This window comes from Salmo salar, chromosome ssa14 (assembly GCF_905237065.1).
Source record: "Salmo salar chromosome ssa14, Ssal_v3.1, whole genome shotgun sequence".
NCBI classification, from domain to species: Eukaryota; Metazoa; Chordata; class Actinopteri; order Salmoniformes; family Salmonidae; genus Salmo; species Salmo salar.
The window spans coordinates 11,686,940-11,708,965 of NC_059455.1; the positions used below are offsets into that span (position 1 = coordinate 11,686,940).

Sequence of the window (22,026 nt, forward strand, 5' to 3'; positions counted from 1 at the left end):
TATCAATGATGAATTGTGTCAAAAGGTTCATGTGAGAAATGTTTTCTCTATTTAAGATGACTGAGGGTCAGTCTCACTTACATTTTGAAGGGAATTCATTCAGCTATGACTCACGATATATGTTGTTGTCAACTACATGACTCAAAAGTAAACATATCTATGCATCATTTTTTTCATTATCCACTATATTTCGTAATTCTGCATATTTCTGCTCGACAAATTGAGATGAATAAGAATTTGCCAGGTGTAACAGAAACCAACACAGACAAAAGGGAAAGTTCTAGGAGGCCGTGATGCATATGCTTTGAATTGGTCAGCCAAAACGCGCCACCATTCGCGGCCTTTGCAGTTCACGACTTCTTCGTGAAACCAATCACTTTTCACACAGTTCCCTCTCGTCCAATCGAATGACGCGATGTTGGAGCGATGTTTACATTTTGGCAGTGAGCAGATTGGACTGCCAAGCAGCAAACGATTTTTAAACTTTATGAATCTTTTAAAAGATTACCGCGTATTGTCCTATTCCACTAGCTAGGTACCTTTATCCAGAGTACCACAGCATATATTTGCTTCAGTTAGCTAGATAACAATAACCCTAGCAACCTGTTGATTGATAAACTGGCTATGCGAGTTGTTGATGTTAGCTAGCTAGCTAACGTTAGCGTGTGCAAATGACAGCCACCAATGTTTAACAACAACGATGAGGATCTTGTCGAAGATGTGGCCAGTTTAAGGAATCAATTGCGATTGACGGAGATTAGTTTGCAAAGTTTGGGAGAACAATTAAGGTAAGCGACGCCAACTTGCTGCTAGCCATAAATATACATGGCTAACTTGATTTCTCCACTTTAGTCACAGGTAGGTAGGTGCCAGTCAATGCAAATTCCTCACGCACATAGCCCAATTGACTAACAGACTGTTAGGTCCTCTGAAAGTCCAACAGGTGTAGCACTTACTTTGACATGTCTTTTCTCCATCCTCCAAGTCACTCAGGACATGAGAGTCACAGTGAGCGGTCTGAGAGGAGTTTAGTACATGGGTTGCCAGGTCTTCTGTCCCTAGAGGACCTACAGCGGCCTGATGTCCCACATCCTCCACCTGACAACCCAAGTCTTGAGAGACCCCTCCACAGAAGTAGGACAGCTGAGAGACAGGCCTGTGAAAGCCTACCCAGTACTGACTCCAGGGTGAGAGAGAGAGACAGCCCCTTATTTAGAGGTGGACCGGTCTATGTTACTGTATGTATGTATGTGTGTGTGTGTGGTCATTTCTACACTAACTCTGTAGCTGTAATGTCACAGACTTTGTCTGTTTGCGTGACATTAATCTGAGTTGAGTGTGTTTCTTGTCTTTGATGTTTGTGTGTGTGTGTGTGTGTGTGTGTTAGGTTTGTGGTTCATGTCTTAACCTGTCTATACGTCTGTATCCATCAGTGCTCCTCATCTAGGGCAGTGGAGATGGAGGTTGCACCCCTCAGGAAGAAGCTAGGCTGCCTGCGTCAGGAGAACGCCTCCCTGGCTCTGGAGAACAGACAGCTCATCAGTGACCTGGAGGCGACCCAGATTGAGCTGGCCAGCTCTAAAACCAAGGTACTAAGTGAGAACAACCATGCATGTAAAGATGATTGACATTCACTAGGAGAGATGCTAAATGGTCGGTGTATCTGCTCTTCCTTCAGGCCCGTCTCCTGGGCTCCACCGTAGGGGCTAAGACCTCCAGTGTGACCGTCATGAGGGAGCAGATCCTGAGCTTGGAGGCTGAGGTGGAGGCCCAGGCCAAAGAACTCCGGTCAGTAGGCATATTTTTTTATTGCTGTGTCTTTAAATGGAAGATTGTAAGTAAGTCTCACTGAATTTGTATTTTCCATTATTTTTTTCAGAATGAAAATAGAACTGAATTGTATGTTGTTGTTGACTTGTTGTTGATTTAGGACTGCAGAGTTGAAGGCAGAGCAGAGCCAGCAGGCAGCAACCCAAAGTGACAGACAGGTAGCCGAACTCAGAGACGAACTGAGCATGCTCAGAACAGAGCTTACTGACACAACCAGACAAGGAAAACGGTAACACTTGACACTTGTTTCCCCTTGCATTCATTTGTTTTAGCTTTGATTCTTCCCATCTAAAATAATTTGCCCCTTATTGTTCTCAATTGATTTTGTTGCTGGCATCCTAGGATGTTCCTTCAGGGCCTTTGTGCCCGGACATAGGCAACAATCCAACTAAGGAAAACACTGACACTTGTTGCTCATTCACGGGCATAAGCATGTCTTTTAGTGTGAAATAACGACAATGTACTGAGCTGTCTCATTTCTTACAGAGCGGAGCAACAAAGGAACCAAGCCCTTCGCAATGCGGAGAAACTCACAGACGCTTTCAAAGACTACAAGACAAATATTTCCATTAAGCTGAAAAAGGTAACTCATTGAACCCTTACTTAGTTCAGTATAGTAAATAATGAGTAGTGATCGACCCTTTGACATTATGGCTCGACTGTGTTTCCAAGGTCATGGAGAACGAGAGCAAACTGAAGGAGAGTCTCATCGTGTGTGACCGAGAGAGAGAGGAGCTGGAGAGCAAGTGCACCGTGATGGAGAGAGCACGAGAGGAGCAGTGCCAAACCATCAGGTGGGTGTGGGCATTATCATCAACAGGGCCTAAAATTACCACCTGCCAAATGCGGGTGGAGTTGGACATTGGCGGGTAATATGTCTATTTCACCAGCCACGTTGGTGGGTGGCCAGGGCTCCACAGTGCACGCAGTTCACTCACATTTGTGAATAAAAATAGTTACGTATGATCATATTTAGAGCAAAATAAATTCTGCAGTAGCTGTTTTCAAAGTATTTCTGCCGTTTTTGTTTCGATATACCACTACTTCTTACTAGTTATACATTTGTTTTAGAAACATTACAAAGCATGCGCATCTGTTTTTTTGTGTTTTGTTGGTGTAATTAAACCGAACAAAAATCTTTTGATTGGTAAAAAAATCTGAGTTGGTGATAGATGTTAGTATCTACCTGATTTAAGTAGATACTATACGGTTAGTGGTGTTAAATTGAGATTTTGGCCTACACACAATACCCCATAATGTAAAAGTGGAATTATGCTTTCAGATATTTTTTTTACCAATTAATTAAAAATTAAAAGCTGAAATGTCTTGAGTCAATAAGTATTCAACTTCTTTGTTATGGCAAGCCTAAGTAAGTTTAGTAGTAAAAATGTGTTTAACAAGACCCATAATAAGTTGGATAGACTCACTCTGTTTGCAGTAATAGTGTTTAACATGATTTTTGAATGATTACCTCATCTCTGTACCCCACGCATACAATTATCTGTAAGGTCCCTCAGTCAAGCAGTGAATTTCAAACACAGATTCAACCACAAAGACCAGGGAGGTTTTCCAATGCCTTGCAAAGAAGGGCACCTATTGGTAGACGGGTTAAAAATAAAAAGCAGATATTGAATATCCCTTTGAACATTAAGTTATTAATTACACTTTGGATGGTGTATCAATACACCCAGTCCAGGGTTTCCGTTAGCCGGTAGAAGCCGGCCTTTGTCCGATATTGTTTTTTGGAAAAATCCATAAATAATAATACCAAAAAAATATCATATTTTGAAATAATGCTTTTTAGCTTATTCATTAATGGAAATGCCAGTCGATGGAAATATTTTAGTTTTTTGAATGGGCATGCTTATCAGCCTTTAAGGGAATTTCAATAATTTTGTGGAATTAAATTAGGTCGTGTGTACGGTATTCCTTATGCATCTTATTTATCACACGCTAACAGCATACAGATACAGAGCCTTTGAGTGGAAAATTTGTCAGACAACTCAAGAGCTGCTGCTGCAGCATCTTGTTGTACTTTCAAGACAACTGCGAACTCTGAAATATACGAGGTCAAGTCATGACATCAGTGATCTTTAGTTTAGAAAGTTGGAGCTGTAGAAAGAAGCCAGAGTTCCGGATTTGGAATTCCGATTTGGATGACTGTTCAAAACAAATTTTCCCAATCAGAGCAATTTTTTCCCCCCAGTTGTCTTAAACGCAGTGAAGTCTGAAGTCTGAGATTTCCGAGTTCCCAGTTGTTTTGAACGCGCCATTGAGCGGCTACGTTAAGGCAGGCTACATCACCCTGTCACACACCACTGCAATGAGCTGGAGGCAGTATGCATTTTTAAAACATACACCTAATTGGGGTCCCGAGTGGCGCAGCGGTCTAAGGCATTGCACCTCAGTGCTAGAGGCTTCACTACAGACCCTGGTTTGATTCCAGGCTGTATCACAACCACCCATGATTGGAAGTCCCATAGGGCGGCGCACAATTCGCCCAGCGTCGTCCGGGTTTGGCCGGGGTATGCCGTCATTGTAAATAACAATTTGTCTAGTTAAATAAAGGTTAAAGAAACATAAAAAAAATAAAATAATGCACATTATGAGGCATGTTTTGCCTCGCTTCAAAGTAGCCTATTAGATATCCTCTCTTTCTAAATTTCATCTCTGTCACATGAAACCGCTCGCGTGCAATGCGCTTTTGACAACTGTGTTCCCTCTAATTGCATTATGGAACGAAGATTTGTGCGTAGCCTACTGCCTTGTGAGCTTTGCTGCGCTTATAATGTGAAGAAATGATAGTTTATCAACATTTTAAGCTAAACTTTCTGATCTGTTGGATCAGACTCATTGCTTTTTTAATTGTATTTAAAAAAATATATATATATATTCTTGGTGTACTGATCGATCGTCCCACAACTGTCCCAGAGTTTGTTTGGAATAGGCTATTTCTTTCTTGACAAGCTGACTAATAGAATAGGTAGCCTAAACCTTTCTACTAAAGTCGATTGACATTGGCGAGTGATTTTGCTGTTTGTTACTCGTCTTGTTGGCTCAGAATTCGGTAAGAAACCCTGCACATCGTTGCATCCTCGATTTGCGTGTTCTGTTAAAACCTCTTATGGAACCTCCCCCTTTTTTAAAGTTTTTGCCTAAAATGACGTACCCAAATCTAACTGCCTGTAGCTCAGGACCTGAAGCAAGGACATGCATATTCTTGATATCATTTGAAAGGAAACACTTTGAAGTTTGTGGAAATGTTAAATTAATGTAGGATAATATAACACATTAGATCTGTTAAAAGATAATACAAAGAAAAAAACTAGTTTTTCTTGGTTGTATTTTTTGTACCATCTTTGAAACGCAAGAGAAAGGCCGTAATGTGTAATGCCAGCCCAGGATGCAATTGAGATTTCTGCCACTAGATGGCAGCAGTGTACACTACCGTTCAAAAGTTTGGGTCACTTGGAAATTTCCTTTTTTTCCCATGAAACATACATAAAATGAGTTTCAAAAAGAATAGGAAATATAGTCAAGATGTTGACAAGGTTATAAATAATGATTTTTAATTGAAATAACAATTGTCCTTCAAACTTTGCTTTCGTCAAAGAATTCTCCATTTGCAATTACAGCCTTGCAGACTTTTGGCATTCTAGTTGACAATTTGTTGAGGTAATGTGAAGACATTTCTGGCTTGATGGGCACTTCTTACGTACCATACGGTCAAGCTGCTCCCACAACAGCTCAATAGGGTTGAGATCATGTGACTGTGCTGGCCACTCCATTATAGACCAAATACCAGCTGAATGCTTTTCCCCTAAATAGTTCTTGCATAGTTTGGAGCTGTGCTTTGGGTCATTGTCCTGTTGTAGGAGGAAATTGGCTCCAATTAAGCGCCGTCCACAGGGTATGGCATGGCGTTGCAAAATGGAGTGATAGCCTTCCTTCTTCAAGATCCCTTTTACCCTGTACAAATCTCCCACTTTACCACCCCCCAGACCATCACATTGCCTCCACCATACTTGACAGATGGTGTCAAGCAGTCCTCTAGCATCTTTTAATTTTTTCTGCATCTCACGATGTTGTTCTTTGTGATGCGAACACCTCAAACATAGATTAGTCTGTCCATAACACTTTTTTCAAATCTTCCTCTGTCCAGTGTCTGATCTTTTTGCCCATCTTAATCTTTTTGTTTTATTGGCCAGTCTGAGATATGGCTTTTTCTTTGCAACTCTGCCTAGAAGGCCAGCATCCCGGAGTCGCCTCTTCACTGTTGACGTTGAGACTCGTGTTTTGCGGGCACTATTTAATGAAGATGCCAGTTGAGGACTTGTGAGGAGTCTGTTTCTCAAACTAGACACTCTAATGTACTTGTCCTCTTGCTCAGTTGTGCACCGAGGCCTCCCACTCCTCTTTCTGGTTAGAGCCAGTTTGCGCTGTTCTGTGAAGGGAGTAGTACACAGCATTGTATATGAGATTAAGTTTCTTGGCAATTTCTCGCATGAAATAGCCTTAATTTCTCAGAAGAAGAATAGACTGACGAGTTTCAGAGGAAAGGTCTTTGTTTCTGGCCATTTTTGAGCCTGTAATCGAACCCACAAATGTTGATGCTCCAGATACTCAACTAGTCTAATGAAGGCCAGTTTTATTGCTTCTTTAATCAGAACCACAGTTTTCAGCTGTGCTAACATAATTGCAAAAGGGTTTTCTAATGATCAAGTAGCCTTTTAAAATGATAAACTTGGATTAGCTAACACAATGTGCCAATGGAACACAGGAGTGCGGTTGCTGATAATGGGCCTCTGTACGCCTATGTAGATATTTCATTAAACGTTAGCCGTTTCCAGCTACAATAGTCATTTACAACATTAACAATGTCTACACTTTATTTGTGATCAATTTGGTGTTATTTTAATGGACAAAAAATGTGTTTTTCTTTCAAAAACAAGGAAAAGTGACCCCAAACTTTTGAACGGTAGTGTACAGTTGAAGTCAGAAGTTTACATACACTTAGGTTGGAGTCATTAAAACTCATTTTTCAACCACTCCACAAATTTCTTGTTAACAAACTATAGTTTTGGCAATTCGGTAGTTAGTTTTGGCAAATCTACTTTGTGCATGACACAAGTAATTTTTCCAACAATTTTTTTACTGAGAGATTATTTCACTTATAATTCACTGCATCACAATTCCAGTGGGTGAATAGTTTAAATGCGCTAAGTTGACTGTGCCTTTAAACAGCTTGGAAAATTCCAGAAAATGATGTCATGGCTTTAGAAGCTTCTGATAGGCTAATTGGCATTATTTGAGTCAATTGGAGGTGTACCTGTAGATGTAGCTAAAGGCCTACCTTCAAACTCAGTGCCTCTTTGCTTGACATCATGGGAAAATCAAAAGAAATCAGCCAAGACCTCAGAAAAATGTTTTGTAGACCTCCACAAGTCTGGTTCATCCTTGGGTGCAATTTCCAAATGCCTGAAGGTACCACGTTCATCTGTACAAACAATAGTACGCAAGTATAAACACAATGGTACCACGCAGCCGTCATACCGCTCAGGAAGGAGACACGTTCTGTCTCCTAGAGATGAACGTACTTTGGTTCGAAAAGTGCAAATCAATCCCAGAACAACAACAATGGACCTTGTGAAGATGATGGAGGAAACAGGTACAACAATATCTATATCCACAGTAAAACGAGTCCTATATCGACATAAACTGAAAGGCCGCTCAGCAAGGAAGAAGCCACTGCTCCAAAACCGCCATAAAAAAGGCAGACTACGGTTTGCAACTGCACATGGGGACAAAGATCATACTTTTTGGAGAAATGTCCTCTGGTCTGATGGAAGAAAAATAGAACTGTTTGGCCATAATGACCATTGTTATGTTTGGAGGAAAAAGGGGGAGGCTTGCAAGCTGAAGAACACCATCCCAACTGTGAAGCACGGGGGTGGCAGCATCATGTTGTGGGGTGCTTTGCTGCAGGAGGGACTGGTGCACTTCACAAATAGATGGCATCATGTGGGAGGAAAATTATATGTATATATTGAAGCAACATCTCAAGACATCAGTCAGGAAGTTAAAGCTTGGTCACAAATGGGTCTTCCAAATGGACAATGACCCCAAGCATTCTTCCAAAGTTGTGGCAAAATGGCTTAAGGACAACAAAGTCAAGGTATTGGAGTGGCCATCACAAAGCCCTGAACTCAAACCTATAGAAAATGTGTGGGCAGAACTGAGAAAGCGTGTGCGGGCAAGGAGGCCTACAAACCTGAATCAGTTACACCAGTTCTGTCAAAGGGAATGGGCCAAAATTCACCCAACTTATTGTGGGAAGGTTGTAGAAGGCTACCCAAAACATTTGACCCAAGTTAAACAAGTGAAAGGCAACGCTACCAAATACTAATTGAGTGTATGTGAACTTCTGACCCACTGTGAATGTGATGAAAGAAATAAAAGCAGAAATAAATCCTTCTCTCTACTATTATTCTGATATTTCACATTCTAAAAATAAAGTGGTGATCCTAACTGACCTAAGACAGGGATTTTTTACTGAGATTAAATGTCAGGAATTGTGAAAAACTGAATTTAAATGTATTTGGCTAAGGTAAACTTCTGACTTCAACTGTATGTTCAAAGTTTTAGACTGAAACAATTGCATTTCTGTTCAAAATGTTGTTTCAAGACTGCCTAAATGTGGCTAATTGGTTTATTAATTTCTAAATTTTATGTTACCTTTATTTAACTAGGCAAGTCAGTTAAGAATAAATTCATTTTTCAATGACGGCCTAGGAACAGTACGACAGATTTGTACATTGTCAGCTCGGGGATTCGAACTTGCAACCTTTCGATTACTAGTCCAAAGCTCTAACCACTAGGCTACCCTGCCGCCCATTTTCAAGTTCATAACTGTGGACTCTCCTCAAGCAATAGCATGGTGTTCTTTCACTGTAGCTACTGTAATTTGGGCAGTGCATTTAGATTAACAAGAATTTAAGCTTTCTGCCAATATCAGATATGTCTATGTCCTGGGAGATGTTCTTGTTACTTACAGCCTCAGGCTAACGTGATTAGCATATGTTAGCTCAACTGTCCCGCAGGGGACCCACCAATCCTGTAGAGGTTTTAAGAAGCAGTGTGGCTAGGTTGGGTTGTGTTTCGGAGGACGCATGGCACTCGACCTTCGCCTCTCCAGAGTCCGTACGGGAGTTGCAGCGATGAGACAAGACTGTAACTACTACCAATTGGATACCACGAAATTGGGGAGGAAAAAAAGGGGTAAAATGTTTAAAAAACGACATTGTAGTTACACCACAATACTAACCTAATTGACAGAGTGAAAAGAAGGAAGCCTGTACAGAATACAAATATTCCAAAACATGAATTCTGTTTGCAACAAGGCACTAAAGTAATACTGCAAAAAATGTGGCAAAGAAATTCATTTTTTGACTAGTATACAAAGTGTTATGTTTGGGGCAAATCCAATACAACACATTACTGAGTACCATACACCATATTGTCATGCATAGTGCTGGCTGCATCATGTTATGGGTATGCTTGTAGTCATTAAGGACTGGGGAGTTTTTCAGGATAAAAAAGAAATAGAATGGAGGCACAGGCAAAATCCTAGAGGAAAACCTGGTTCAGTTTGCTTTCCACCAGACACTAGGAGATGAATTCACCTTTCAGCAGGACAATAACCTGAAACCCAAGTTGCTTACCAAGAAGAGAGTGAATGTTTGAGTGGCCGATTTACAGTTTTGACTTAAATTTACCTGAAAGTCTATGGCAAGACCTAAAAATGGTTGTCTTGCCAATCAACAACCAATTTGACAGAGCTTGAATAATTTTTTAAAGAATAATGAGCAAATATCTAGGAAGATGGCGCTGGAGGGGATGGCTGGCGTTTTATTGGCTCTTAACCAACCGTGCTACTTTGTTTGTTTTTTCGCATTGTTAAACTTATTTTGTTCATAATGTTGCTGCTACTGTCTCTTATGACCGAAAAGAGCTTCTGGACATCACAACAGCGATTACTCACCTCAAATAGGACGAAGAATTTTTCTTTAATGAGTCGGATGGGAAGGATATACTCCAAACACCCGAACAGGCCCTCATCCCCATCATTTGCTGGAGAAAGAAACAGAGATTTCACGGAAAGAGATCGGGGTGCTTTGTGAGGATCAGGCAACAAGTGGCTAATCTGCCGCTGCCATCCGTACTGTTAGCTAACGTTCATTTGGTGGGAAATAATTGGGACTAACTGAAAGCACATGTTTCCTACCAATGGGACATTAAAAACTGTAATATCTTATGTTTCACCAAGTCGTGACTGAACGACAACATTAATAGCATACAGCTGGCGGGTTATACATTCTATCAGCAGGATAGAACAGCAGCCTCTGGTAAGACACGGGGCGGGGGAATTTGCATATTTGTAAACAACAGCTGGTGCACGATATCTAAGGAAGTCTCAGGTGTTGCTCACCTGAGGTAGAGCATCTCATGATAAGCTGTAGACCACACTATCTACCTAGAGAGTTTTCAGCTGTATTTTTCATTGCTGCCTACATACCACCACAGACCGATGCTGGCACTAAAACCGCACTCAATGAGCTCCTAGTGGCCGGGGACTTTAATGCAGGGAAACTTAAATCAGTTTTACCTCATTTCTATCAGCATGTTAAATGTGCAACCAGAGGGGAAACAAACTCTAGACCACCTTTACGCCACACACAAAGACGCGTACAAAGCTCTCCCTCGCCCTCCCATTTGGCAAATCTGACCATAAATCTATCCTCCTGATTCCTGCTTATAAGCAAAAATTAAAGCAGGAAGCACCAGTTACTGTCTATTAAAAAAAGTGGTTAGATGAAGCAGTTGCTAAACTACAGGACTGCTTGCACGAACTGGAATATGTTCCGGGATTCTTCCGATGGCATTGAGGAGTACACCACATCAGTCACTGGCTTCATCGTCCCAACAGTGACTGTACGTACATACCCCAACCAGAAGCCATGGATTACAGGCCACATCCGCACTGAGTTAAAGGCTAGAGCTGCCGCTTTCAAGGAGCGGGACTCTAAACCGGAAGCTTATAAGAAATCCCGCTATGCCCTCCGACGACCCGTCAAACAGGCAAAGCGTCAATACGGGACTAAGATCGAATCGTACTTCACCGGCTCCGACGCTCATCGGATGTGGCAGGGCTTGCAAACTATTACAGACTACAAAGGGAAGCACAGCCAAGAGCTGCCCAGTGACACAAGCCTACCAGACGAGCTAAATGACTTCTATGCTCGCTTCGAGGCAAGTAACACAAACATGCATGAGAGCATCAGCTGTTCCAGACGACTGTGATCACGCTCTTCGCAGCCGATGTGAGTAAGACCTTTTGAACAGGTCAACATTCACAAGGCCGCAGGGCCAGTCGGATTACCAGGACGTGTACTCCGAGCATGCGCTGACCAACTGGCAAGTGTCTTCACTGACATTTTCAACTTCTCCCTGTCCGAGTCTGTAATATGTTTCAAGCAGTCCCTGTGCCCAAGAACACTAAGGTAACATGCCTAAATGACTACCGACCTGTAGCACTTGCGTCTGTAGCCATGAAGTGCTTTGAAAGGCTGGTCATGGCTCACAACACCATTATGCCAGAAACCCTAGACCCACTCCAATTTGCATACCGTCCCAACAGATCCACAGATGATGCAATCTCTATTGCACTCCACACTGCCCTTTCACACCTGGACAAAAGGAACACCTATGTGAGAATGCTATTCATTGACTACAGCTCAGCGTTCAACACCATAGTGGCCTTAAAGCTCATTACTAAGCTAAGGACCCTGGGACTAAACACCTCCCTCTGCAGCTAGATCCTGTTTTTCCTGACGGGCCGCCCCAGGTGGTAAGGGTAGGTAACATATCCGCCACTCTGATCCTCAATATGGGGGCCCCTCAGGGGTGCGTGCTCAGCCCCATCCAGTACTCCCTGTTCACTCATGACTGCACGGCCAGGCACGACTCCAACACCATCATTAAGTTTTCCGATGACACAACAGTGGTAGGTAGGCCTGATCACCGACAACGATGAGACAGCCTATAGGGAGGAGGTCAGAGACATGACCGTGTGGTGCAAGGACAACAACCTCTCCCTCAATGTGATCAAGACAATGGAGATGATTGTGGACTACAGAAAAAGGAGGACCGAGCATGCCCTCCATTCTCAACGACGGAGCTGTAGTGGAGCAGGTTTGAAAGCTTCAAGTTCCTTGGCGTCCACATCACCAACAAACTAACATGGTCCAAGCACACCAAGACAGTCGTGAAGAGGGCACAACAAAGCCTATTTCCCCCTTAGGAGACTGAAAAGATTTGGCATGGGTCCTCAGATCCTCAAAAGGTTTTACAGCTGCACCATCGAGAGCACCCTGACGGGTTGCATCACTGCCTGGTATGGCAACTGCTCAGCCTCCGACTGCAAGGCACTACTGAGGGTAGTGCGTATGGCCCAGTCCATCACCGGGGCCAAGCTTCCTGCCATCCAGGACTTCTATACCAGGCGGTGTCAGAGGAAGGCCCTAAAAAATGGTCAGTCTCCAGCCACCCTAGTCATACGCTGTTCTCTCTGCTACCTCACGGCAAGCGGTACCGGAGCACCAAGTCCCCCCCCCCTTTACCTACATGTACATATTACCTCGACACTGGTGCCCCTGCACACTGACTCTGTACCGGTACCCCCTGTATATAGCCTCGCTGTTATTTACTGCTGCTCTTTAATTATTTGTTATTCTTGTGTCTTACTTTTTGGGGGGTATTTGCTTTAAAACTGCATTGTTGGTTAAGGGCTTGTATGTTAGAATTTCACTGTAAGGTCTACTCCACCTGTTGTATTCGGCCATGTGACAAATACATTTTTTTTTTATATCGGGCAAATATTGCACAATCCAGGTGTGGAAAGCTCTCAGAGACTTACCCTGAAAGACTGAGTTGTAATCGCTGCCAAAGCTGATTCTACAAAGTATTGACTCTGGTGTGAAACCTTATGTAAATTAGTTATTTCTGTAATTTCATTTTCAATATATTTGCAAACATGCTTTTGCTTTGTAATTATGTGGTGTTGTTTTACACACAATCTATTGAATCCATTTTGATTTCAGGCTTTAACACAACATGTGGAATAAGTCAAGGGGGAATGAATACTTTCTGAATGCACTCTATGTCATTGAAACCATCTCTTTAGTGAGCTGAAGGAGGAGGTCACCCAGGCGCGTACACTCAACACCAAAAACTCTGAGCTCCAGGGACGTCTGGAGGAGGTTGCTGAGCGGGCCTCGCGGCTGGAGATGGAGCTGGGGGAGCGGGCCTTGGCGGCCAGGGAGCTGACCTCTCTCCACAGGGAGACGGAGGACCTCCGGGCCCTCACCCAGTGCCAGGAACACAGGCTGGTCCAATGCCAGAGAGAGGCCCAGCAGAGCCTGGCTGAATTAGCTAGTCTGGAGAGCATACTGGCTTTGCTGCACCTCCGAGAGGTATGGAGGATTGGGGACACGTACACGCACGTACGTAGACACGTACAGTCACTCACATTCAGACATATATTTATATGCACAAACACACACAGTCAACTTGGGGGTGATAGAGAGATACTTGTTTAGACACTTGATGGGGTTGTGTTGTTACAGGGCGATGAGGGATCTCTCTGTGTGAAGCCCTGTATGCTGCCCCCAGTGGATTACACAGGAACTACAGACCCAGGTGTGTGTGCAGTACAACCGAATCACAGGCGGCTGGTGGGCACGTTCATTGGGGAGGACAGGTTCATAGTAATGACTGGAACGGAATTGATGGAATGGTATCACAAGTTTGATTCCATCCCATTCACGCCATTCTCGCCATTATTATGAGCCGTCCTCCCTTCACCAGCCTCCTGTGAACCCGATGTATGTCTTTGTACTAAGTTGATGTATTTATGGTTGTTGGGCTGTGTGATACTTCTTCTTTATCTCATTCTCTTCTACCTACCCCCTCTTCCAATCTATCCATCTCCCCCTTCTCCCTCTACACCCCTCCACTCCTCCAGGTGAGCGATACCAGCAGCTGCTCCCAGTGCTCCAGGCAGTGGAGGCAGAGCGGGGCAGACAGAGCTCCTTGGCCTCCAGGCTCCAGGAGAGGCTGTCAAAAGCCCAGGAGGAGGTCTCCTCCCTGCACAGCTCCATGGCCCAGAGGGCCTCCCATTACCAGCAGGTCCACAGCGAGCTGCTCCAGAGGGCCAGCCAGGCTACCGATGCCGAGAAGGAGGTGAGGAGAGTGAGTGGGGAAGGGGAGAGGTGTGCCGAGTCCAATAACACCAAGACACTAGCTTCTTCCCTTATCCCCTTCTGGGTTTGCAGATGTGTAGTGAAGGGGTAAGGGTAGTAGGGATGGCTTCATCTGCCCTTCCAGTGGACATAGAGCTTCTTTCAGATCTGCCAACACAGATGGACTAGAGCTTGTTTGTTGTCGTGTGTGCTTGCGCGTGTATCGGATGTGTGAGTTGTTGAATTCTGACCGCCACCCCACGGTGGTCTTGCTGTCCTGCTACAGTTGAAGAAGAAGAGTGCTCGTGTGGCGGCTCTGGAGAAACAGCTGCAGGAGAAGAGCTCTGCCTACTCACTGGCCGCTCTGAAGAACACTCAGCTGGAGCAGGAGCTGCTGGTACACACACACACACACACACACACACACACACACACACACACACACACACACACACACACACACACACACACACACACACACACACACACACACACACACACGTCACATTAAGTGACTCATAAAGGATGCTCATTGTAATGAGGTACTCTCTTTCTCTTTCTCTACTTCTATCTTTTTATCTCTCTCCCTGTCTTTCTTTCTTTCTCTCTGCCTCTCTTTCTTTCTCTCTCCGTCTCTTTCTCTCATCCCAGGAGAAGGCCAGTGCTATCCAGCACTACCAGTCTGTGATGACCAAGAAGCAGAGGGACTTCCAACAGGCTCTGGACAAAAGTAAAAAGGCCCGTGCTGACCAGTGCAAGGAACTGCAGGACAGAGTGGAACTGGTGAGTATCGTGTTTGTGTGTGGATTGATTCATTTCACTGTCTTTCTCCCTCATTCTTATGTACAGTTCCTGATTCATCATCAACTTCCTGTGCTGCTTTATCTTTTTATATTTTTGGGGCCAGACAGTCTCACTCTTCCTTCTCTCATTTCCTCTCTTTTCTAGGAACTGTACAAATAATGGACTCAAGAAAAAGTAAAAAAAAAAACATCATGTTGTTGTGGACTCTCAGTAGTAGTTGCTTTCTCCATTTTTATCTCTTTACCTCTGTCCCTCTCTCCCTCTCTTGCTCCTTCCCTGTCGCCAGCTGCAGTTGTCTCTGGACCAGACCCGCGCCCAGGTCTCAGAGCTGGAGCAGGCTGTGTGTTGTGCCCAGAGGGAGAGACACGAGGCCCAGAGCACGGCCCACCTACTGCAGGTCTCCCTGGACCAGCTCACACAGGTCAGAGCCACCACAGCTATACAGTTTCATCCTACACACCCTCTCACGAACCACTACTATGTAACCGGGATGCATGGCACGGCAGCCATTTTGTGCCAGAACACTCATTAAATGACATTTCATGACCGTACGTGAAGCCATGGCGTTAATGTAATAAATAGAATGGCTTGCCTGTGTGCTGTGCACCTTGTCATGAGATCTCAATGTACTTATCACCAGGAGAGAGAGACCAAAGTGAGAAGCAGCGAGGAGGCTCTACGGAGTGTCAAAGAGCAGGCCACCGAGTCTTCCACCAAGGTAACAATAAATGGAAAACACTGTATTCAATGCTATACCCAGGTTTTTCTAGCGCTCAGTTTAAATGCATATCAACTGTATGTACTGTGGTCTACAAAGACGTCCGCCTGAACAGTTACCACAGTACCAGTCTTGTGCTTGGTGACGACATATCAATATCAAATCGGATGTCTTGCCGTAGATCGTTGACAAGGAACGTGTACAAGCTTCACAAGGGACGTATGGCGAGGAAAGAGGACAGGAAGGCGCGTGGTTTGACGCAGACCGTATTTATGCTCTGCGTTTGATGTCGCGTGTCTGCGTTTCAGGTGAGGCAGCTGGAGACAGCCCTGTCGTCCTGCAGGGATGAGCTGAGCTCCCACCTACTGCAGGCGGAGGACGCTAAGCAGCGCCATCAGAGACAGCTGGACCTCAAGAGCACGGAGGTGTGCGTCTATGTTCCGTGTTGCTTAATACTCCATTGTGACTGTCTGACACGCTCCGCCACCGTGTGCGCGTGTCTCTCACCTTGTCGTCTGTGTGTACGTGTGTGAGAGTCCCGTGTGTGTGTAACCCCCCCGTCTCTCTACTCCACAGCTGTCGTCTCTGCAGGAGGAGTTGCGTAGCAGCGCTCTGGTGTGTGGTCGCTCCAGTGAGCGCTGTGTCCAGCTTCAGTACTCCCTGCAGCGGCAGCAGAGCATGCTGCAGGAGAGCAGCACCCGTGTGGCCGAACTGGAGGAAAGCCAGAGCCAGCTACAGGGACAGGTACGGAAGCCTGCTTGGAGAGACTGAGAGATGCTCTACCTAGATGCCAGGTAGGAATATATGTCTTGTAGACAGGGAGACCGCTGACATTGCAGTGACACCGAAGGTAAAACACACATCTGTCATGGAGCTCCCTACCGGGACATGGAAACTTGACCCAGGTTGTATCTCAATGGTCAGTAGTCTTCTTGCAGCTGAATAAGCAGGACACAGCCTATTATATTGACTTCAGTGTTAAAGTGCAAACCACTTCCAGGAAGACCCCCTGAAAAGCAAATGTGTAAATTCTATTAATTCACTTCAGCTCATTTTAGTATTTGACTTATCAGGGACATTTTATGTGGTTGGAATCATTTCACATGCCCTTATGTGGTTAGAATCATTTCACATGCCCTTATGGGGGCATGTGAAATGATTCTAACTACATAAGGGCATGTGAAATGATTCTAACTACATAAGGGCATGTGAAATGATTCTAAAATCATTTCACATGCCTTTATGTGGTTAGAATCATTTGCCACCTTGTTCATTTTTTTTTCTTTCTCAAACTCCCCTCACAACAAGAACATAGTACAATGACTCCATTAACCAAAGCCAATATAAATCTATTCACTTGCGGGCAGGACTTTTCTGTCTACAAAGCGTGGCTTGATAGGGAACATGAGAGCTGAATTTCCCACAGGCAACATGCTTTCTGTGTAAACCTTTTGTCAACTAGGTTATCATCAAGTCTTCCATTTGTTTTAAGGTCAATCATTTAAGTGGGTATTTTACCGTAAGAAAAACCATTATACACAGGTATAAATGCAATTTAATGTAAAACCAGTTAGGTTACAAATACTGTAATACTATGTTCAGGATAGTGCTTAAACAAACATTGTAATACTAATGGAATATGAATATGGTACATACATACATACATACATACATGCATACATACATACATACATACATACATCTCACACACACATACACACTACCGGTCAAAAGTTTTAGAACACCTACTCATTCAAGGGTTTTTCTTCATTTGTACTATTTCTACATTGTAGAATATTTGTTGAGACATCAAAACTATGAAATAACACATGGAATCATGTAGTAACCAAAAAAGTGTTAAACAAATCAAAATATATTTGAGATTCTTCAAAGTATGCACCCATCGTTCTTCCTCATTCTCATGGACAGTTCCTGATTTATCATCAACTTCCTCTATGTAACTTTATCTTTGATTATTTTTGGCCAGACAGTCTCACTCTTCCTTCTCTCATTTCTTCTCTCTTTCTAGGAAAGAGAATGACAGATCAAATAATGTAATCAAGGCAAAGTCCAATGTTTCCTCATCTCCCACCCCTTCTAATGCGACTATCCCTGATGCCTCTTCCATCTTTTCCCCTGCCACGCTACAAAATGTCTCCCTGCAGGCGGTCACGGAGTCCGAGGTGCTAAAGGAGCTCCCTTTCTTCTTTAAGGTTGATGCCCCTATCATCTCCAAGCATATTGCTGACCTTTTTAACCTGTCTCTCCTATCTGGGGAGGTTCCCATTGCTTGGAAGGCAGCCACGGTGCATCCTTTATTTAAAGGGGAGATCAAGCTGATCCTAACTAGACTAATTTCTATTTTGCCCTGTTTATCAAAAGGGTTGGAAAAACTTGTCAAGAAAGCCAGTCAGTTGATTATTGACATCTATAGTATTCTCTCGGGTACATTCTGTTAAAGGTCCCCAAAGCGCACACGTCCCTGGGTGGCTCGTCTTTTCAGTTCGCTGCAGCTAGCGACTGGAACGAGCTGCAACAAACACTCAAACTGGACCATTTTATCTCCATCTCTTCATTCAGACTCAATCATGGACACTTACTGACAGTTGTGGCTGCCTTGTTTGATGTATTGTTGTCTCTACCTTCTTGCCCTTTGTGCTGTTTGTGCCCAATAGTATTTGTACCATGTATTGTGCTGCTGCCATTTTGTGTTGCTACCATGCTGTGTTTTCATGTGTGCTGCCTTGCTATGTTGTTGTCTTAGGTCTCTCTTTATGTAGTGTTGTGTGTTTTGGCCTATATTTTATTACATTTTTTATAGTCCCAGCCCCCGTCTCCACAGGAGGCTTTTTGGTAGGCCGTCTTTGTAAATAAGAATTTGTTCTTAACTGACTTGCCTGGTTAAATAAATAAAAAATATGAATAAATAACATTTGCCTTGATGACAGCTTTGCACACTCTTGGCATTCTCTTAACCAGCTTGATGAGGTAGTCACCTGGAATGCATTTCAAATCAAAGTTTAGACCTTACAGTGAAATGCTTACTTACAGGCTCTAACCAATAGTGCACCTAAATGTATTAGGTGAACAATGGGTAAGTAAAGAAATAAAAACAATCGTAAAAGGACAGTGAAAAATAACAGTAGCGAGGCTATAACAATAGCGAGGCTACATACAGACACCGGTTAGTCGGTCTGATTGAGGTAGTATGTAGATATGGTTAAAGTGACTGCATATATGATGAACCGAGAGTAGCAGCAGCGTAAAAGAGGGGTTGGGGGGGCACACAATGCAAATAGCCCGGGTAGCCATTTGATTACCTGTTCAGGAGTCTTATGGCTTGGCTGTAAAAACTGTTGAGAAGCCTTTTTGTCCTAGACTTGGCACTCCGGTACCACTTGCCGTGCGGTAGTAGAGAGAACAGTCTATGGCTGGGGTGGCTGGGGTCTTTGACAATTTTTAGGGTCTTCCTCTGACACCGCCTGGTGTAAAGAGGTCCTGGATGGCAGGCAGCTTGGCCCCAGTGATGTACTGGGCTGTACGCACTACTCTCTGTAGTGCCTTGCGGTCGGAGGCCGACCAATTGCCGTACCAGGCAGGTGCGCCTTGTTAAAAGTGAATTTGTGGAATTTCTTTCCTTAATGCGTTTGAGCCAATCAGTTGTGTTGTGACAAGGTATGGGGTGGTATACAGAAGAGAGCCTTATTGGGTAAAAGACCAAATCCATATTATGGCAAGAACAGCTCAAGTGTAACGCCCTGGCCATAGAGAGGGGTTTTTGTTCTTTATTTTGGTTAGGCCAGGGTGTTACATTGGGTGGGCGTTCTATGTGCATTTTTCTATGTTGGTTTGTTTCATTGATTTTGTCCGTGTGGCTTCCAATCAGGCACAGCTGTAGAGTGTTGTTGCTGATTGGGAGTCACACATAAGTGCCTGTTTTTCCGTTGGGGTTTTGTGGGTAATTGTTTCTGTTAGTGTTTTGCACCTGACAGGACTGTTTGGCTGTCGGTTTTCTTATTTTTGTATCGTGTTCTTTCGTCTATTAAATATTCAATGATGAACACTAACTCCGCTGCACCTTGGTCTACTCTCTTTCACGACAGCCGTTATATCAAGTTAGCAAAGAGAAATTACAGTCCATCATTACTTTAAGACATGAAGGTCAGTCAATCCGGAACAGTCGCACAAAACATCAAGAGCTATGATGACTGGCTCTCATGAGGACCGCCACAGGAAAGGAAGACCCAACTCTGCTGCAGAGGATAAGTTCATTAGAGTTAACTGCACCTCAGATTGCAGCCCAAATAAATGCTTCACGGAGTTCGGTAACAGACACATTTCAACATCAACTGTTCAGAGGAGACCGCGTGAATCAGGCCTTTGTGGTCGAATTGCTGCAAAGAAGCCACTACTAAAGGACACCAGTAAGAAGAGACTTGCTTGGGTCAAGAAACACGAGCAATGGTCATAATGACCATCGTTATGTTTGGAGGAAAAAGGGGGAGGCTTGCAAGCGGAAGAACACATCCCAACTGTGAAGCATGGAGGTGGCAGCATCATGTTGTGGGGGTGCTTTGCTGCAGTAGGGACTGGTGCACTTCATAAAATAAATGTCATCATGAGGAAGGAAAATTGTGGATATATTGAAGTAAAATCTCAAGACATCAGTCAGGAAGTTAAAGCTTGGACGCAAATGGGTCTTCCAAATGGATGATGACCCCAAGCATACTTCCAAAGTTGTGGCAAAATGGCTTAAGGACAACAAAGTCAAGGTATTGGAGTGGCCATCACAAAGCCCTGACCTCAATCCCATAGAACATTTGTGGGCAGAACTGAAAAAGCGTGTGCGAGCAAGGAGGCCTACAAACCTGACTCAGTTACACCATTTCTGTCAGGAAGAATGTGCCAAAATTCACCCAACTTATTGTGGGAAGCTTGTGGAAGGCTACCTGAAACATTTGACCCAAGTTAAACAATTTAAAGGCAATGCTACCAAATACTAATTGAGTGCATGTAAACTTCTGACCCGCTGGGGATGTGATGAAAGAAATAAAAACTGAAATAAATAATTCTCTCTACTATTATTCTGACATTTCTCATTCTTAAAATAAAGTGGTGATCCTACCTGACGTACGGGGAATCTTTACTAGGATTAAATGTCAGGAACTGTGAAACTGAGTTTAAATGTATTTGGCTAAGGTGTATGTAAACTTCTGACTTCAACTGTATAAGTCTCCAACTTTAGTGATTAGAATGCCAAGAGTGTGCAAAGCTGTCATCAAGGCAAAGAGTGGCTACTTTGAAGATTCAAAAATATAAAATATATTTTGATTTCTTTAACACTTTCTTTGGTTACAACTTCTTCCATGTGTTATTTCATAGTTGTGATGTCTTCTCTATTATTCTGCAATGTAGAAAATAGTAAAAAGAAAGGAAAACCCTTGAATGAGTTGGTGTGTCCAAACTTTTTACTGGTACTGTATAATATGAATGATATTTGTTGCCAGGTGTCTGCGTTGGAGCAGGAGCTGGAGCGGGCGCGCTTGTCTCTGGAGGAGGAGCTGAGGAGGAGAGAGAAGGAGGTGCAGGAGGCTGACAAGGAGGTGCAGGAGAAGAGGCGACAGGCTGCACAGCTCTCTGGCTCTGTCACGTAAGACTAGGCAGTAGATTTGTATGCATTCCAATTAAGCATTTGTCATTGCTTAGTTTGATATAGAATGGTTCAGTCAAACAATTCACTAAATGTAATTGAATTCAGACATTGCACTAACGTCTGATTCGTTAATGAAGCCTTTCAAATATGCTTATTTGTTTTGCTTACCCCCAAAACAAACACATTTTATGATATCTGAGCCATGAAAAGATAGTTTAAAGTAACCTTCAAGCTATAGCGCCAAGTTGATCCATATCATACTAACTTTGTATTACCTTAAGATAAGACCTCACAAAATCCTCTCGGTATGTATATTGCAACTGTTCTGTGTTGGTCAGTGGGAGTTGTTGGAGTTCAGGCCAGACCGAGCAGCTCCTGCCCTGTAGCAGAAAGAGAGCGAGGAGGAGAGAAATGTTCCCATCGGCATAGTGCTGACAGAATAAGACAGTCCCATGACTCTTGTGCCTCCACAATCAGGGGGTTTATTTTGTGTGTCCCATCTCTTCCCCCACACACACACACACACACCACACGCTCCTTTCTTTGTCAGGGGGTATATATAGGGGGTATATATACACCGCTACACTCTGAAGCATTCTCCTTAGAGCGAGAGCTTATTTTAGGGTAGAGTTTAACACTTAATAAAGGAGCATAGCGAAGCATAGAGGACCGCTTTGACTAGGGAAGCACACTGCTTTGTCTATTAAGTCACTACTTAGGGA

The 22,026-nt window shown here is 43.6% G+C and overlaps 1 protein-coding gene across 4 annotated transcripts in view; it reads left to right on the forward strand.

The window, feature by feature from the left end:
- The first annotated feature begins 367 nt into the window (after nt 1-367).
- ccdc18 (coiled-coil domain containing 18) overlaps nt 368-22,026 on the forward strand; it is a 33,389-nt gene continuing 11,730 nt past the window's right edge. For 2 of the 4 annotated variants that reach the window (XM_014139894.2, XM_014139893.2), the window contains exons 1-17: nt 370-788; nt 986-1,187; nt 1,434-1,589; nt 1,679-1,788; nt 1,931-2,059; nt 2,317-2,413; nt 2,503-2,624; nt 13,073-13,391; nt 13,515-13,587; nt 13,913-14,130; nt 14,416-14,526; nt 14,781-14,912; nt 15,220-15,354; nt 15,574-15,651; nt 15,960-16,076; nt 16,228-16,395; nt 21,159-21,301. In XM_014139894.2, coding sequence (XP_013995369.2) covers nt 685-788; nt 986-1,187; nt 1,434-1,589; nt 1,679-1,788; nt 1,931-2,059; nt 2,317-2,413; nt 2,503-2,624; nt 13,073-13,391; nt 13,515-13,587; nt 13,913-14,130; nt 14,416-14,526; nt 14,781-14,912; nt 15,220-15,354; nt 15,574-15,651; nt 15,960-16,076; nt 16,228-16,395; nt 21,159-21,301 — 2,414 coding nt within the window. In that variant the 5' untranslated portion in view covers nt 370-684. Of the gene's footprint in view, nt 789-985; nt 1,188-1,433; nt 1,590-1,678; nt 1,789-1,930; nt 2,060-2,316; nt 2,414-2,502; nt 2,625-13,072; nt 13,392-13,514; nt 13,588-13,912; nt 14,131-14,415; nt 14,527-14,780; nt 14,913-15,219; nt 15,355-15,573; nt 15,652-15,959; nt 16,077-16,227; nt 16,396-21,158; nt 21,302-22,026 lie in introns of all 4 variants that reach the window. The other 2 variants (XM_045693884.1, XM_014139895.2) reach the window with 2 other exon arrangements.